The sequence below is a fragment of the Catharus ustulatus genome, chromosome Z, assembly GCF_009819885.2.
Source record: "Catharus ustulatus isolate bCatUst1 chromosome Z, bCatUst1.pri.v2, whole genome shotgun sequence".
Lineage (NCBI taxonomy): Eukaryota > Metazoa > Chordata > Aves > Passeriformes > Turdidae > Catharus > Catharus ustulatus.
In genome coordinates this window covers 23,689,167-23,703,241 of record NC_046262.2, presented here as the reverse complement: position 1 = coordinate 23,703,241, position 14,075 = coordinate 23,689,167, and the positions used below count along the sequence as shown (strand labels likewise).

The 14,075-nt window shown below is 34.8% G+C and overlaps 1 protein-coding gene across 5 annotated transcripts in view; it reads right to left on the bottom strand.

Moving 5' to 3' along the window:
- AP3B1 (adaptor related protein complex 3 subunit beta 1) overlaps nt 1–14,075 on the bottom strand; it is a 158,384-nt gene that overhangs the window by 60,929 nt on the left and 83,380 nt on the right. For 4 of the 5 annotated variants that reach the window (XM_033085715.1, XM_033085717.1, XM_033085713.1 and 1 more), the window contains 5 exons: nt 9,617–9,803; nt 8,550–8,680; nt 6,310–6,421; nt 4,842–4,998; nt 2,012–2,195 (listed from right to left, as the gene is read on the bottom strand). In XM_033085715.1, the coding sequence (XP_032941606.1) occupies nt 2,012–2,195; nt 4,842–4,998; nt 6,310–6,421; nt 8,550–8,680; nt 9,617–9,803 (771 nt within the window). The remainder of the gene's footprint in view (nt 1–2,011; nt 2,196–4,841; nt 4,999–6,309; nt 6,422–8,549; nt 8,681–9,616; nt 9,804–14,075) is intronic. The other variant, XM_033085714.1, reaches the window with a different exon arrangement.

Below are 14,075 nucleotides of genomic sequence, written 5' to 3'. Positions count from 1 at the left end.
CAAGGCCTTGACAACTTTCCATTGTCTTCAACAATTCAATCTCAAGTTTCTTATACATTCCAGTTCTCATATTCAGTGTATTTGACTTCACACATTCTGTTGTTTTAATATACAAAAAGCTTCCTTATGCTAGTAGTCCTCACACATCCTGTGAAAGAACCAAATAGTTTAGAGAACTGTAGTGAAAGAAATTATCAACACCGTGTCAATATCCTGAGAAAAAATGGAAAAATGCAGCAGAAAGAAGATAGTATAGTTTGAACACGGTTTTGCAGTATCTGCTCAAAACTAAGCACATCAGAGTACATATTACCACTTCTTGGTGAAAAAAAATACTGTGCTGATGTGACAAGCTGTAAACTGTTACAATTAATTCATGTCCCATCTAGTATGAAAGCAGTTCATTCTGAGAGGATTTAAGCTATATTTTTTTGTGCTACCATTCTTTGGTAAGATCCAGTCTGGCTGCTCTAGAATAAAAAACCTTTGACACAGGTGTGTTACCTAATGTGTTATTTGGGCAGGAAACAACATTTCTCAAGTAATACAGCCTCACTTCATCTTTTGTTCTACTTGGTTGAAGAAGGGAAGAGATTAAAAGTTAAGGTCACAACTCAAGAGTTCTTAAGCAGACCTATTAAGTTAAAAAACAAAGATCATGTACAATATAAATTCAACATTTAGAGAAATAGAACACCTTACATCCTTAATTAAAGTAAATACCCAAATCAACAGCTTAATCAAGTAATGGCCTTCCCTCTCAACTGGTCAAAACACACCTATTCACCAGCTTCAAAAATTGCCAGAAATGCAACAATGACTATTCCGCCATCTATATAGGTGTCCTGACTGAAATGGCTTAGCTTAATTTAAAATACATTAGAGTTTCACTTAATTTTCAAGACCATGTATCAGTATTAGAACGGAAACTTCTGAGCTACAATTCTACCCATTAGTACTTTTTTTTGTAAATATATAGAAAGAAATGCATAGGAAATATTTAATAACAGAAAAATAAGTGTCAGAAATTCTTGTACTCTTCTTCCTGAACAGATTTAGCAAAAAGTTCCTCATTTATTTATTTATTTTAAAATGCAAGGTAGGTGGGCAAAGAGTAACCAATTCATGCTAATAGCATGAAGAGTTAGTTATATTAGTTTGAGTATATTTTAAGCTCTTTTTCTTCACTAAGGTAAGCATTAAATCTTATCTGACACATGTACGGTTCTGTTGCACATTTTCGCATCTTCACATATTTTGAAACCAGTTAGAGAAACACTTTAAAGCTTGCTATTTCATACCTGTTTTAAGAAAGCTAACAGAATTTGTAACTCCTTATTCCGTCCTATCAAACAGACAAGTAAAAGTTCACTGCTCAGTAGGAATATTAATGCTACTCATTTATATATATACATATCAGTCATAGATTCATTAACTGCACTATTCTCAATTTTAACAGAAAATTCTAAAACTAAGCTAAGAATTCCATTGGAACATCTTCAAACATTTAGAAGCAATATACTAACATTTGGTTCTTTCTTTCCTCTCAGAAATCAGGTACCATAGCTATACTTTAAGATTCCATTTCAATAAAATAACCATCAACATCCATGTATTAAGTCTTACCAGTTCAACAATAAACCAAAAATTAAATTAAAAACAATTAAAATTAATTTTATTATAAGAGAGTAATATACTATTAGAAAAAAAATATTACATTCTGTGTACAAAAAATAGACTATATTATTTTTCTTCAACTATGTGCAGTAAAAACATGAAATTCTAAACTGCAATAGGGTTTGTTGTTACAAAAACACTCTTACTTGCTTAAACCATCAAACTACATTTGGATTGATCTCTCTATGAAAAGTAAAAAAATTTCATAAATTCTGGATTGTTTTAGTTACACATAAAACTACTACTCATCTTCATTCTGACAGAAAGAAATATGGATGGACTGTTAGATGCACATTCTTATATTTTATAGAGGTTTTAAAAATACGTATTTTACCTTACTAACCTTGTTAGAAGTAGCATTTCTACATTTTCCAGATTCAGAGTCACTTTTAGAGTCAGAGTCTGACTTGGAGCCTGTAGAACTTTCATCTGATGAAGTGTACTCTGTATCAGAGGAACTGGATGTGCTTCTCTTTCTGGAAATGCCTTCTGCTTTCTTTTTAATATCCTCTGAATCACTAAACATTTAAAAAAAATTAAGAGACAAAGTCACTAAAGGAATCTGCTTAGGCAATATCCTACATCAACATTTCAAAGTTTTATTAAATGACTTTTTAGTCATTATTTCTCCACAGTAAAAAACTCAGCTATGAATGAACTAGTTTATTTCAGACTACACAAAACTGTTCTATTACACTACACAATACACCATCACATGTCATCTAAAACAGCGAAACAGCCAAACAAAATGTGAACATATGAGATATTAAAATGATTATTTGCACGCATCAAGCTTGTGACATTACAAAAGGAAGTGCAGCTACCATTTCAAAAAAAGATGCTTTCATACTATTCCATCTATGGTGAACAGACTGTTGGTGTGTCATCTTTTTGTACAGTAATATTGCTTTTTAAAAATCAATGAATTCAGTTTATTCCTCTGTTAATTCTTCAAAATAAAACCACACCACCTAGAAATAAGACCTATAACATCTACAAGTAACTCAAACCTTAAGAGTTTATACACAAGAGCTCTTATATTCCTATACCTTTGGTCAAACTAAATGCCTTACAGCTTCAGACACAGTGTTCTTCATGCACTGAAGTTCACCCTGCCAATGTTGGATTATGTTGGTCTGTGTTAACAGCCACTGAATATTATCTGCCTTGTTCATGTCTAATAATACTTTAAATACCAATTAGTAGATTACCCTTTTGTCCCAGGGGGAGTTACTACCACAGGAAATGAAAATTGTTTTCTAATAGTTGTCATAGAGTAGAAAAATTAATATTGCATATAGAAAAAAAAACTCTGTTCTTGGATATGCAAACAACCATTTTATACTTCTAAATCAGGTGTTTCATACACTACCTGATTCAGCTTCCTTCCCAAGACAATAAATTGGTTATTGAAGTGCTTGAAGGGTAACAAGGTCAACAATAATTAAACAAATCGAGACCACTCAACTATTAAGAGTCCCTTTAGACTCACATTAAATTGTTACACGTTTTTGCTTAGCTTTAGGAGCACTACAAAAGAATGTACTATGCTGCATCACTGAGATTGCAGTGTTTTTAGATGAAAAATATATAGAGAAGGAGAAATGAAAATCTAACATGACAGAGATCAAAACATGAGTAAAGTCTTCCCCTTCTTAATAACTTCCTATGACTGAAGTGCCTAAATAAAATTTAATAAAAATTATTTAAAATTTAAAATAACATTTAGACCATGCCTACCCACGTACATGAAGCTAGAATTATCTCCCCCAAGTTTTAGTCAAAAGCATAAAGCAGTAATTTGAAGCTTGTAAAGCTAAAAATGGAATAGTACACGTCACAAAAACAGTGTAACCTAGTATATCTGATTGTTAAAATCATGATGAAAAATAGGTACTGAAAATTATGTTTCAGTATGACAACATTTAAACACTTGAGATCAATTACTTAAAAAAAAATTCACTACTCTATACTGTTCAAAGTTTCTTCACAAGAACAGAATTATATATATTTCTTTCACTGCCATTCAACAGTAGCTGTAGTTGAATTAACAAATAAGTTATTGTGAACCCATTATATAAATGAAGTTGTTTTTCAGTAATTTATCTTTAGCTTAGCTTTAAAAATAGATTTGAAGATTAAAAATGTTACTTTACTGCACATCAGCCAGTTTTGATGGGTAATAATTGTTTATCTTACTGCTTAAAATTTCAGATGTTATTCTAATGAAAAGAATTTACTGGTAACTAGCTTTTTAACTTTGCAATGATGAAAAGCCTGTATTAATTTAACCTACAGATTTCATTTGTTCTGAACAGGAAAAACAATATAAATCACTTTTAAAATCATTAAATCCTGACTTAAATTAATAAAGTCATAATTAGGGCATTATGCTGTGTTTGTTATGGAAGTGGCAAGGCGAGCTGCTTTAATTACTGTCTGTAATAAAAGGAGCAGAGTGTGTACTGCGCCCCAATCAGCGCTGTCAGCCACGACTGAGCTGAGCTGCAAACTCATCAAGTGAGCTGGCAGCAGACTACAAAGTAAAGGGCGATTGTGTCTGCAGGGGCAGCTTGCTGACAGCAGTGGAAGAAACAGATTCATACAATCCAAGGTATTAGCCCCAATTACTCAAAATTTTAATGATACTTTAATACATGATAATGCTGCTGATAATAGGCAATCTTAAAAGCGCTAACACTTAAATATCTTATGACCGTTTCCCTTCACAGCCCTTGCCTCTAATATTTGGATCATAATCTTTTTAATATAACATTATTTAGAAAAATCAATTGTCTTAGTTACATAATGGCAAAGTGTTGAAGGACTTAATTTTAGCTCTCAGCAAAATTGCGGCAAAAGGTAATTAAGTGTTTCACACAACTATTTGATCACTTATTCAGCCTCCCAAGGTTACATCAATTTTCAACAAGCCACCCAAGATTTTACTGAAGTCAGAAATTAATTCCAAACATAAGAGTAGTCTGATTAATGAAAATATGAACTAGGTTCATACAATGACTATTACTAGTATACATTGACATCACTCCTTGGCCAACACATGCCCAAAATAGCCTAATTAAAGGCTTGGCAGACTGCTAACAGGAAGAGTTCTTTATAAGCTAGTATCACAAAAAATTAAAACCAGACAAACATATACCTACCTTTCATTGACAGCTCTACATGTTTTCTTAGCAGCACTTTCTTTGCTGTCTGATTCACTGTCAGTTGATTCTTCACTGGGAGAGGAACTCCCACTACTCTCATCAGTGCTGCCTTCCTCTTTATCTTCCTTCTCACTTTCACTGTCAGATCCACTCCCTGAAATGAAAACAACCTTTACAATTTTGATACAAATCTTAAATAATTAGTATTTTAGAAATCCAATTTTGTTTTAAATTAAACAATGGTTTAATATTTTAAGATCCAGGTGCAAGCTTTAGTGTTATTTACCTTGTGCCAAAAGCAGGCGTGGGAATTACTTTCTCCTTATATTTACAAAATTTTGTTAGTTGAAAGCCTGTCCTGTTCAGCCTACAGTATCACACTTTTCAAATTAGAAATGTGAATAATAAATTAATCACATGTGGATTCTTCAAAGTTACATAACCCTATTAGGAGCTGGAGATGACCTTAAATTTTCTAGTCTTTACATTCGCTCAGCTGCAAAATTATCTTCTCAAACAGTTGCTTAATTAGATAATCTGTTCTTAAATACCCATAGTGACTATGATTGAATCACTGATTTAAACAAATTATTAATACTCTAATTAATCATATAGTTACAAAATATTCAAATACCTGAAGTGAGCGCATGCTTCTGTTACTTCAGAAATCACTAATTTCAGTGATCCAATTCTTAAATGTTTCTACATATTTCCTCAGTTTAGGAATTGGAAGGAAGCAGCTCCATGTCCATATTTTAAGATGTCCCTCTTCCATTCAACTATATGATAATTCTTTCAAGTCTCCAATGCTAAACATTTTCTGTGTCTAACGCCTGGATCTGGGAGAATTATGAACTTCACTACATCTGAAATATACATCTTCTGAAATGGCTGTCTTGGGGAACTGCTTATCCAACAATAAATGGGAGAACAGTTAAAAGAACCTCTGCTTTCTGAACTTGCAGCTGTTACCTCCTTCATCAATATCCCCATTATAATAAACAGAAAATACCACGTAGAACTTCAGAAAAATACTGTAACACAATTTGCTGAATAAACCTCATGGAAGACTACACAATTAAGCAAATCTGGCCATGTATCAGCAAGCAGCACACGCAATCAAAATAATTCTTCACCACCACCAAATTCTGAAAAACAATTAAGACTTAAGGTTGCTAAGCATCTGGGCACTTCTCCTGCAAACAGCCATTTGCTTTCAGTTTCAACTGGAGTTACAAGTTCTCCTTACTCATATCGGACTCCAAGAAGGATAAAAATAGCATGGCAGCTTTTTCAACTGGGAAACAAATCAAAGACTCTTACATAATATAGTGAATGCAAAATTTCACCCCCCCCAAATTTTTTGAGTTTATACACAGCTCTGGTTTTGTTCGCAATTTTTTTTTCTTTTTATGTACCAGAGAGTTGTCCAGGCAATGAAAATACAAGTTGCTTTTCCATTTACCTGATGAACAGGTACTGGCAGACTCATCTTCCTCCTCTTCTGATTCAGAGTAGAATTTTTCAGTAGGTTTCTCCTTCTTTGGCTTGCCTAGAATTCCAGTCCATTCCTTTGCCTGTAAATAAATTTCAATTTAAGTTTACTTTTGCAACCAGCAATACAAAAATACACACAACAACATATCGAATAAAAACATTCAGAGTAGTGGTATTAAGCTGTTGCTAAATAAATCATCTAAGCAAGACAAGAGAACCTATTAAACTTCTCTTACTTTACACAATTAGAAGTTTGGTACATACCTATAAAAGGTGAGAGATGTCTATTAGGTAGTCCAGAAAAAGATTTAGGAAGGTAGATTGAAAGCATCAGTAATGATAAATAAATTTCTATGCCAAAAGAACCTGAAGTCTGAGAGTTTTATTTCTAGATCCATCTGACTATGACTAGAATGAAGGTTAAATAGGGCTAGCCACCACCTTTATCATCCCAAGTTTTAAGCAGAAAACAGATGTGGCCACTCTAGGCAGCCACAGACATCGCAATTCTCCAAATAAAAGTAATTTTTCACCAGCAAGAGAATCCCAAAGTGAGGCAGTATTTCCCTCAGACTTTTTTCTTTCCATATACCTCTATGCTACTAGAGAAGCAGTGTTAAAATTCTGGCCAGGAGGAAAAAAGGAACTGGCAGACAATTCTATCAACAGTTTCATACAGGTCTGCCTCATTGGCTGATCTGATCTGGAACAAGACTTAAGTTTTGAAATAGGCTCTAACAATGACCTGTAAGGCTAAACAACTCTAGAGATACACTGGCTTCTTCTTAAACATCAAAAGCTCCTAAGGCTTAAATAGTCAATATTCATATAAATGACAGTTTGCATGTGGATTGCAACTTAACTCAGCTTTACTCACATATGCTATGTAGGCATATGCATTATTAAGGAAAATACAAAATTAACGAAAATGAGATACTCTTCAAAGAAGATATGTGCAAAAAAATCCCCAACATGGCTGAAGGATTTTTCCTGTTTGCCTTCAGGTTTGAATAGTAGGGGTTTTATTACTATGTTGTAGATGCATGCTGTGCCACTTGATCAATTTCCTGCAATACTTTTTGGTCTTATGGACCAAAGCACCTTCACGCATTCTTTCATGCCAACCCTATAATTTATAATCCTATGTTTGAGCTGATTATCTAAAATTCTTCCCATAAAATCTGGTAGAAGTTTGCACACAAATATCAGTTTTCCTGAAATGTACATAAGAAGGCAGACACATTACAGTACTAAGGAGAAATGTTTGTTCTACCAGATTGCTGTCCACTGGCTTCTGTAAGTCAGATCTATTTTTTGAATTTTCTTGTTCTTTCAGTATGTAACATCTGATAAACAAATTAATTCACATGTGATTTACTGAGGAAGTTGGCTCATTACCAGAACCGCCTGCTTTTCTGTGTATATTTGTTACTTTGCTATGCCTACAGGAGCACCATCAGTACACTACATACCCACACATTTACATTTCAACTATTGCTCAACAGCTCTCACCAGCATTCCGGCAGGACTCTGGTACTCAACACGTAAATCACAATTCTGGTACCAAAACATGACTTTGCCTTAGAGTTTACACTACAGTAACAAAAAGCTATTGCTAGTAGATTATGAGCCCCATGTGTCAACACATGACTAGTGCACTAATAGATGGTATTTTCCAATCATAAACTTCCCTAATCCTCTTCAGATTATCTGAAATGTAAACCCTCATCTCTTCCAAACTTGACACTTCAAAACATACATAATCTAAATAGTCCAATTCCCTGCAGCAGCTTTTTGTCATCTGTATTACTTTTTTCCTTTTTTTTACATTTTGCCCTGGATTTTTTACAAACCAACCTCTTAATTTCTGACTTTGGTAGCCCAGCTACACTCAATTAATATACTGCAGCAGAGAGGAGATAAAAGATATGAAATCAGAAGTGAGATGGAGGTGGAAAAAAGCCTACTTACTCCACAAATGAAGCAGAAGTGGCCTATAGTTTATCCACTTTTGTCACTGAAAAGAACTAGCATTAAGCAAGTTTCGGATGCTGGATTTCTAAGATAAAATATGCAACAGGGACATTCCCCGGCACCAGTGGCTTTCAACACAGCCCATAGATAGTATTTAAATACTTGTGGTTTTGGGCTAATACTCTGTATTGACAAGGGCCTTCAGCAAAGTTAGTTTCAGTGACGCTGACGTACCGATTCGGCCACGTCGACGTTTCGGACGGAGGGGTCAGGTGCCACCTCTGGCCAGTCGGACAGCTCCAGGTACCCAGTGGCTCGGCTGTTCAGTGTGTGAGACAAGGTGCCAAGCTGGAAATGATCTCGATCTATTAAAAAAGCGGGGCAAGGGAAGAAACACACAAACACTGTGAGCTCTGCCACAAAGAGCAATCTTAATCAGGGCTAAAGGTAATTGCCATTGTATTACCTCAAATGTCATGGAATAAATATAAACTAGGAAGCTCTTCATAGGTCAAAAAACTGATTTCAGTCCATAGATTACAATAATCTCCCCCATAATGGTCAATAAAAAAGCTAATCAGTCAGTGTGTTTAGAGGTGTTGCTCTGAAATGTAGCTTCTCTAAAAATTACTTTACTGTGAATATTAAGAATGACAGCACAGTTAAACAATCCATATACATGTCTTGGTACAAACACATCCAGAATTTTAATAGTTTTTCTTCAAAATGGAGCTCCTTTTAAAGCTTGAAAACTAGACCTAAGTAAGTATGAAAATTAAAATGCAAATTGTCACAGTAAGAGAGTATTTTTAATTTAGATAGCCTGATAACCTTTTAATTAGAGAAGACAGACAATGGATCTTACTTGTAAAACAACAGGCAAAATAGAGAGGAAAAATTATGATTTTGGAGGAAAAAATACCTACAGAGATTCAATTTATTTCAGACTGATATAGCATTTGCAATACGCACATTAACAATCTTCTAATAAAGTCTAGACAAAATCCTAGAGCTCTTTTCCCAAACAGAAGAATAGTTTTCCTCGAAAGACATACCTTCTGTTATTTAAATAAAATTTACAATCCACATTAACAGAAATGGATCAGTTTGCCAGGGTTTTTCATTAGAGAAATGCATTGTGCACCTTGCTTGCTGTAAAGTGACTAAGCAGACTGAGCATCCTTGCATATTAATCTTTTCTATTTGCTAAGTGACACAATTTGTGAGAGTATTTGAAATAGAATAAGCTGCCACATTCCTTTACACAATGAACATTTACCAAATGATTTTGGCAGTTATACCTTTAAAAGGAGACTCAAGCAATGGGGCAGGTTTCTGTGCCAGAAATATTTTTTTGGCATATTTGCTTAAAGCTCCACTCTTCTCATTCGGAACAATAAGCTGCCTAATAAATCTTGTACGGTCTCTGATGTCGTAGCTTTGATCATACTTGCCGAGATTTAATACATACTGGGTAAGCAATTTTGTCTGTGGAAAAAAACAGGACAAGAACAGAATACAAGTTATTTATGATTATTGATAACTCTGGATAAACATATTTAAAGAGGTAATAAAAATGAATGGTTATGTCAAACAAATGTTGCTCCACAGGGAATATGCATTTCTAAAGCTGCAAATGGAATTCTGCAGCCAAAGCACATGTCCTCTTCTGTATTGGGGAGGTGAATGCTGAGTACTGAGAAGCAGCCATGTGCTAGATTATTAAACTGCTGAAGTGGAAAGAAAGGCATCATTAAAAAAATAATCATATATGGCAAACCCGCTGAAGGGTCTACGTGAGGATAATGAATGTGGAAATACAACTAAAAACATGGCACTCAAAACTTAATCGGAAAAATATGCAGGACATCAAAACATCAGAGGGTATTAGGAGGCTGGCAAACTGCTTCTGCTGAGGTGTGTTTTATGAAGAGATACTGTCCCTGGCATAAGCAGTGTCTGCACTCTGACTGCACTCAGTTACTTTATCCTGAATTATGACCCATTAAAGCAGACACATGAATCACTGAACTGGATTACTGCAAATTATTTGCAGTGCATTTAGCTGTTACTTTTTCATAAAAGCAAGCTGCTGATGCCCTCTAAAAACCAGGATAAAAGACTTCTTCCATTTTTTTTGTGAAGCTTAAAGCCTTCAGTAATATCAGTCATTTATTTATTTATGTAAGAGAGCAACTTATACTATCAAAGGTTTTGACAACATAATAACAGCTTCCTAATTTGATGTTTGAGAATATTAACATGTCTTAAATAATTTTAGTAATTCAGATAATTTTTTAATCTAAGAAAGGGAAGGAAGGAAGGAAGGAAGGAAGGAAGGAAGGAAGGAAGGAAGGAAGGAAGGAAGGAAGGAAGGAAGGAAGGAAGGAAGGAAGGAAGGAAGGAAGGAAGGAAGGAAGGAAGGAAGGAAGGAAGGAAGGAAGGAAGGAAGGAAGGAAGGAAGGAAGGAAGGAAGGAAGGAAGGAAGGAAGGAAGGAAGGAAGGAAGGAAGGGAGACATAGAAAATAGAAATAATGTAGTGTAACCAGAACAATAGAGGTGAATAGACTGGAATCCACTAGATGTATTTGAAACATGTATGCCACTTCCTTTATATACAACCAAACTGGAAAAAAAGCAGAAATGCTATATCATACTAAGGAAGTATATTTTGGTACTTTAACTCAGAATGCATGAATAACACAGGGTTAAAAATGTATCATCATGAGACATTTATCTGCTTTATACAAAGAAACAACCTTGCATATATATATTGTTTATCATGCTATTGCTATGACACTAACACAGTTTCAATCATGGGAGCAGAAAAATATGTACAAAATATCAGTGTATTTTTGAAAATACCATTTGCTAAAAAAAGTTCAAATTAATAATTTCCAACTTGAAGATGCAAGTTGAAGTTTTTTTCTGGAGATATAAAAATGCTTTTTCAGAATACTGATTTAACTCCTGCCAGCAAGATACACAGTAAACAGAAAATGGTTCTAATTCAAACCCCATAAATGCATCACATGTAAGCATTTCAATAATTAGCTATGGCACCAAAGATTGGAAGAAATCAGTCATTATACATTAGAATAATATAACAGCATAGTTTTTAAAAACTGTCAATGAAATATTTTTTGTTTCTTTTTTCTCTCTGATACCCATGAATGCCTCTGTGAAAATATATTATTTTATCCTTGAGGTACTGTCTTAGCTCTGGGAAAGGCAAAACTTTCCCATATGTATTTCACAGTTTATTGGCAGCTAATTCTGTATGAGGGTATAAAATTTTAAACAACTGCATCAGACTGAGCCTACATAATCTGCACTCATGCAGGACTTACACTGTTCAATCTAAATGGAATTGGAAGGGAGGGTTCCCAGGTAGCATGAATTAAACTAAATGAGGGACACCTCCTGCAGCCTTTGCCATCACTTCTCCACTGTAAAACAAGACAAGACTCCTTGCTGTCATGGCAGGAAGCTCAGGAGAATGGATCATAAAACACAATGATCTTAACCTGTGAATTGCTATAGGGATGGGAAAAGTTGAAGGCCTTGCCATAGTGGGCATTTTTTCAGTGAGTGTTGATGGAATTACATAAAGGCAAGTTAGACAGATGAAGAGTTGATCCTGAAAGGCTGCATTTCCTTTAATGGGATCATTTACACTATAGTTTTCATTGAAACAGGGAGCAAACCTCTTTAAAAATTATTTTTCTTATGGTAAAGCAATCAAACAGGCGGATAGATTTCTACATGGAATAGAAACAGTTATTTTTAATTTAAAAAAAAGAAAAAAAAACTAACAAATGCACTAAGTTTTTCCAACAAAGGAGTTTTCCAAAGGAGATGAAAATCATTTCAGCAAGCACATTGATTTGGTGAAACATGACAGATTGTGCATACTGTGACTGCTTCATAGAATAGTGACAAAGTATTCTGATGTGTGATTTAATGCATTTATTATATGTCAATATTTCCTGATATCTGGACACGCACATTATATAGGCATAATATACTTTCTTTTATTCCCATACTCTTGAGCCCATTACTATTTTTTGTACACTTTGTTTTGGCTAGAAGAGTTAGGTTTAAATATTTCTAGAATTCAACAACCCTCCAGCAACATTTCTGGAATTTTCTAGCTCTATTCAAGGATTTAATGCCCATCGTATATTAGTAGCAATTAATTTTTTGATAGATCTCCACTTGAAAATTTTACAATACAGGTTTTACCAACAGATGAGGCTCTACAATGAGAGAGAAACAGTCATCTATCCACTCCTAGATATCATTAGCTTTCAGTAACTTGATTCTTTAGACACACAAAATAAGGCTATTGTGCTAAACCACGATTGACATATCTATTTACACCCTACAACTACTTGGGACTTTTTCTGGTGGGATTCCTACTATATTAGACAACAGAAACCCATCAAAATCTCTTTATTCTTCCTGCTATAAGCGAGAAACATCTTAGGCAACTATATGACATATTTCTCTTATACGAGCTCCATTTAGACAGCTATCTAGCACACTCCAGGTTTTATGATCCTAAGTGTTGAAAAAACAAAGCAAGTTTACCAAATAATACAGACAACCAGAGGGAAAAGCCTGTTTTTATTACATTTATCCAGATATAACTGAACCTGAAACTTCCTTGATTATAAGGAAGCCTTTGAAAGTTCACAAGGTGATTTCAGGATTTAAAGTATACCTAAAATTGTTATAAGAAATCCTAAATGTTAAAAATCATTCCTGTGAATGTGCTTCACTAAGTGTTTCACCATACACTTAAGGAAACTACAAGCAAATAAAATAATATATTTAGACGAAGGGAGTAAAATAAGCAAGTCTTATTTCCTCCCGAACTTTGTTCTTTTCTCCAAACAAGACTTAACAGATGAGTTCAACCTGCCTTTCCTTCATCTGGTGAAACAGCTCTTTTCATCTATTTGGTCAGCATTGAGTATCTCTTTGCATTTCTACCACCACTTTTCAATAAAGTGAAATTTTATCTTTGAGGTATTCACAGTTCCATTAACTTTGGATGAAACAGATGATTCAACATCAAATTTTAAAAATTAAACTGAAAAATGGCTGGACGTTTTAGGAACTGAAGTAATTCCAGGAAGTACAGTAATTTCACGATTATAAGTTGCACCTGATTATAAGCCGCACTTGCAGGTGTCGGCAGCTTTTCATTCTTTGTCCATACATAAGGTATCTATTCTATCACCATCTGTTGAGGGTGGGGGCAGTGATCCTTATCTCAACGACAGATATTCTGCTAATGGGCCATCCATTGAAACCAGGTAGGGCATTGTTCTTTATCTTTTCACAACCCATCCTTCCTCCAGCCAGTCATTTTCTGCTAATGGCCATTGAGTCCCACTGTGTGACTGATAAAATTACTGCATCCCATTGGTAGTTGCTCCAGCCAGGGAAAAGGGCCCAACATTTCTTACCAAGATAAAAACAGAGGTTTTGGGACCCTAAGGGAGCCCCTTTCTCCACTGGACTCCAGAGGAAAACCGGATTTCTCCACATCACCACTGGACCTTTAGAGGGAAACTGCACCTTCTACAGGAGCACTGCTTCAACTGAATCACATCTGTCACTGCAGGAGGACTGCAACCATCATTTAATGGGACTGCTACCAACACCCTGCCTGATGGGGTTCAGGTTGTACTCTGACTTTGTCAGAGTTTAGAGTTTGTTTCTTTGTAGTACTGTATTTCTATTTTAATT